This window comes from Cibotium barometz, chromosome 22 (genome assembly GCF_041138505.1).
Source record: "Cibotium barometz isolate CiBa-2024 chromosome 22, ASM4113850v1, whole genome shotgun sequence".
Taxonomy (NCBI): domain Eukaryota; kingdom Viridiplantae; phylum Streptophyta; class Polypodiopsida; order Cyatheales; family Cibotiaceae; genus Cibotium; species Cibotium barometz.
In genome coordinates this window covers 7,139,139-7,143,613 of record NC_141067.1, presented here as the reverse complement: position 1 = coordinate 7,143,613, position 4,475 = coordinate 7,139,139, and the positions used below count along the sequence as shown (strand labels likewise).

At 41.8% G+C, this 4,475-nt stretch overlaps 1 protein-coding gene across 2 annotated transcripts in view; it reads left to right on the top strand.

Moving 5' to 3' along the window:
* Nucleotides 1-3,785, top strand: part of LOC147626202 (pentatricopeptide repeat-containing protein At4g16835, mitochondrial-like) — a 3,836-nt gene extending 51 nt beyond the window's left edge. Inside the window, exons 1-2 of one of the 2 annotated variants that reach the window (XM_086816335.1) lie at nucleotides 1-225; nucleotides 2,861-3,785. The exon at nucleotides 1-225 is cut by the window's left edge and continues 51 nt beyond it. In XM_086816335.1, the coding sequence (XP_086672461.1) occupies nucleotides 127-225; nucleotides 2,861-3,511 (750 nt within the window). In that variant the 5' untranslated portion in view covers nucleotides 1-126 and the 3' untranslated portion in view covers nucleotides 3,512-3,785. Of the gene's footprint in view, nucleotides 226-2,827 lie in introns of both variants that reach the window. The other variant, XM_086816334.1, reaches the window with a different exon arrangement.
* The last annotated feature ends 690 nt before the right edge of the window (nucleotides 3,786-4,475 follow it).

Here is a 4,475-nt window from a genome sequence, read left to right as displayed (position 1 = left end):
GCTCACTCGTAAAAACCCTCTGGAGGGAGTTTCAAAGCGCAGAAACGTGCACAATGGTAATCGAGGCTTGTTAGATCTTCTTGTGCATTTGTCTGTCTGTGTCGGGCATTTCGTCTGAGGGCCACCATGAGGCCTCTGCCAGCGGGTGTCATCCTCACCAACGAGCTCTTATGGTGGGAGTTCTTCCTGGATGCTTCGCAATGCTGGGGCAATCGGCTTAGGAAGGTGAGCATCATACCGTTTACAAAGGTTTTCTCAGTTAGGGTTTTCTGTGCTGTTTTCGCATTTTTTAAATGCGGTCTTAGGGTTTGATTTTGGCTCGAACTTTTGAGCTGTTTAGGGTTTTCGCTTGAACATTTGAGCATCGAAAATTTGAGTTGGTTTGTGATCTGTTTAGGGTTTTAGGTTCAACTCACCGTTTCCAGGTTCTGGGATTTTAAGGGTTATGTTTCGTGATGAGTAGGGGTTTCCGTCATGGTCTGAGCCGTTTAGGGTTTATCTGTTAGGTCTACGCTGTCCAAAAACTTGTATCAGCTTCCAGCCCAGATTTGATGATAAGATTGTGTATCAGCCTTCCCTGTCTTACAAATTCAATGCCACCACATGCTTTCAAGATGCTTGAATAAGTGACATAATTGGGCTGTATTCCTTCCAGCCCCATCTTCTCAAAAAGGTCAAGAGCCAACAGGGCGCTGGCATCATCTTGTGCATATCCGGCGATCATTGTATTCCATGACACTATGTCCTTCTGGGAGAGTTCATCAAACACTCTATGCCCCTCTTCCAAGCATTCACACTTAGCATACATATCAATAAGACTGTTACCGACCACCAAATCTGATTCAAAACCAAGAGCTTTGATCCGATCATGTATCAGCCTAGCCTGCTCAATATCTCCTATGCTACCACACACTTTTGAAATGCACGAGCAAAGAACCTTATGTGGCTTTATGCCCTCTTCTAGCATTCTCTCAAACAACTCTAGGGCAAAATGGCCATTTCCATTATGGGCATGTCTTGCAATAATTGTGCTCCATGACACTACATTTCGTTTCGGAAAATTATCAAACACTCTTTGTGTCTCCTCTAGGCTCCCGTTGGCATACATGTCTATTAGTGTGTTTCCGATGATCACATCTGCTTCAAGTGCACTCTTGATGATTTGTTCATGCACACATCTACCTTGCTCAAAGGCTTCTAAGCTGTTGCACACTTTTAATATGGCAGAGTAAGTGATGGTATCTGCCTTTACACCTTGCTGTAGCATCTTTTCATAAAGTTCAAGAGCAAAAAGGCCTTAGTTATGTTGGGCATACCCAGTGATCATTGTGTTCCGTAACACCACACTCTGGTCCGGTAGTGCATCAAAGACTTTGCGCCTCTCCACACTTGGTATACATGTCAACAAGAGTGCTCCGAATGGTCACATCCGAGTCCAGCCCACTTCTCACTACCTGATTATGAAATGACATTACATCTAGCTGTTCCTCATGACACAACTTTCTTAATTCTTCAAGAGTAACAGTATGTGTGCTACTGCCAACCACCCTGGCAAGTAACATCCAATAACCAAGGTAACATTATGTTTGCATGACACATTTTATTGTTTAGAGATGAAGGTATAAATACATAAAAAAGTAAACCTCAAAGCAGCATGTAAGGTACCTGGCGATGTTCTCAGCCGAACTATCAGAAGGGTCTACATGGTGAACCGCACTGGCTTGAACCTGTCTACCAATCACTATGCCATTCTTCATTGGGCATATCATTGAGTCAAAAGAATCCCAAAATTTCTGCACAATGATATGCCCAATGAAGAATGGCATAGTGATTGGTAGACAGGTTCAAGCCAGTGCGGTTCACCATGTAGACCCTTCTGATGGGATTCTTTTGACTCAATGATATGCCCAATGAAGAATGGCATAGTGATTGGTAGACAGGTTCAAGCCAGTGCGGTTCACCATGTAGACCCTTCTGATAGTTCGGCTGAGAACATCGCCAGGTACCTTACATGCTGCTTTGAGGTTTACTTTTTCATGTATTTATGCCTTCATCTCTAAACAATAAAATGTGTCATGCAAACATAATGTTACCTTGGTTATTGGATGTTACTTGCCAGGGTGGTTGGCAGTAGCACACATACTGTTACTCTTGAAGAATTAAGAAAGTTGTGTCATGAGGAACAGCTAGATGTAATGTCATTTCATAATCAGGTAGTGAGAAGTGGGCTGGACTCGGATGTGACCATTCGGAGCACTCTTGTTTTGCCCTAGAGTTGTTTGAGAGAATGCTAGAAGAGGGCATAAAGCCACATAAGGTTCTTTGCTCGTGCATTTCAAAAGTGTGTGGTAGCAAGGAGATATTGAGCAGGCTAGGCTGGTACATGATCGGATCAAAGCTCTTGGTTTTGAATCAGATTTGGTGGTCGGTAAACAGTCTTATTGATATGTATGCTAAGTGTGAATGCTTGAAAGAGGGGCATAGAGTGTTTGATGAACTCTCCCAGAAGGACATAGTGTCATGGAATACAATGATCGCCGGATATGCACAAGATGATGCCAGCGCCCTGTTGGCTCTTGACCTTTTTGAGAAGATGGGGGTGGAAGGAATACAGCCCAATTATGTCACTTATTCAAGCATCTTGAAAGCATGTGGTGGCATTGGATCTGTAAGACAGGGAAGGCTGATACACAATCTTATCATCAAATCTGGGCTGGAAGCTGATACAAGTTTTTGGAGCACCCTAGTTGACATGTATGTGAAATGTGGGATTCTTGTTGATGCTCATGATGTTTTAAAGAGGGTAAAAAACAGAACTGCCGTGCAGCGGAATGCTTTGATAACTGGATATGCCCAGCAGGGCACTTGCAGGATGGTCGATCGATGCTTCAAGGATATGCAACAGGAAGGCTTGAAGCCAGATGATGGAACCTATACCAGCATTCTTGGAGGCCATGTGGAAGAAGGACGTCACTATTTTAAGTCTATGATAAAAGATAAAATCAAACCAAGCCCTGAGCATTTCAATGGTGTGGTGAGTCTTCTTGGTTCTGCAGGACGCATGAAAGAGGCTCGTGAAGTGCTCAGAATATTACCTATGCCAGCTAATGCCACCTTTTGGAGGTCGTTAATGACTTCCTCGGAGAAGCATGGCAACGAGGAGGTAGGAGAGCAGAGTCTGAACGAAGCTGTACAGTCGGCTCCAGATAATGCCGCTAGCTATGTCCTCATGTCGAATATATATGCTGATGGTGATAAGTGGGATGAAGTTAGGAGGATAAATGATATGAGGATTAAAGCTCGAGCATGGAAAAAGCCTGGTAAGGCCTATGTGGAGATCAAAAGCAAGGTGCATGAGTTCATTGTGGGAGACAAAACCCATCAAGAATCTACTAACATCTATGACAAGTTAAGGAAAATAAAAAGGCAAATGAATGAAACAGGATATGTGCCAAATGTGGAATTGATTTTGGAGAATCGGAGCTTCTCGGATCCTTTCAAGCCAAAGTGAGTGATTGGCCCTTGCTGTCTGGTTTCTTTGCACAGCTTGCAGGGACAGATTCAGGCAACAAACGTGCAGTTTCAAAACCTTGAAAGACCTGGGTTAGAACCTCTAATCAATGACTTGAGTATGAGTAGATGCTTTTGCTGGAACAATTATGTCATTCGTGATTTTCTATAATATATGTAGTGTCTGTTGCACATCTACACATGAGTAGATGCTTTTGCTGGAACAATTATGTCATTCGTGATTTCTATAATATATGTAGTGTCTGTTGCACATCTACACATAGTCAACAGAGAGTGGAATTTGGTGAAAACAAGCTCTCCAAGGCAAGCTGAAATTAGTGCAAAGTAAACAGTAACCGGTGATTTAGGAAGCCTAGAAACATGAATTCTTTCTATATAAGAATAGGTAACGGCCTCTGAATATCTATGGTTCAATTAACCTATATGCTTAGCCATAGGTCAAATTGGCCTAAATACCAGCGCATTAAGGATAGTGTATGCCATATATATTGCTAGCATATATACAAGCAAATTTAGTATGTTTTTTTTATCTCACATTTGTATTTGGATTTCTTCATGAAAAAGGTTAATAGGAATGCGTGCAACCATAAATATGGGAAGGATTTTAAAAATTTTAGTGCAAGATGGATTTACATAGCTATGCAAAGTGCATCAAAAAAGAAGGTATACAATGTTAGTAGGATAGAGAAAATATTGGTTTAGTATCCCAACCTTTCAAAAACACTTACATGACCTTGGATATGAAGTGTGCTCCTTGTTTTGATAAAATAAATTCTCTTAGAAAACGCTCAAGTAAAACCACAACTTGGTCACATACATAAGTGGATCTATCCGCATGGCATAAGTGGACTTATTTGCATGACACAATCGTTATTAACACAAATCGTGCAATCTCAAATTAGTTCAAGTAGCTAATGGGGCAAAGATGGATTGCATATTGGTAT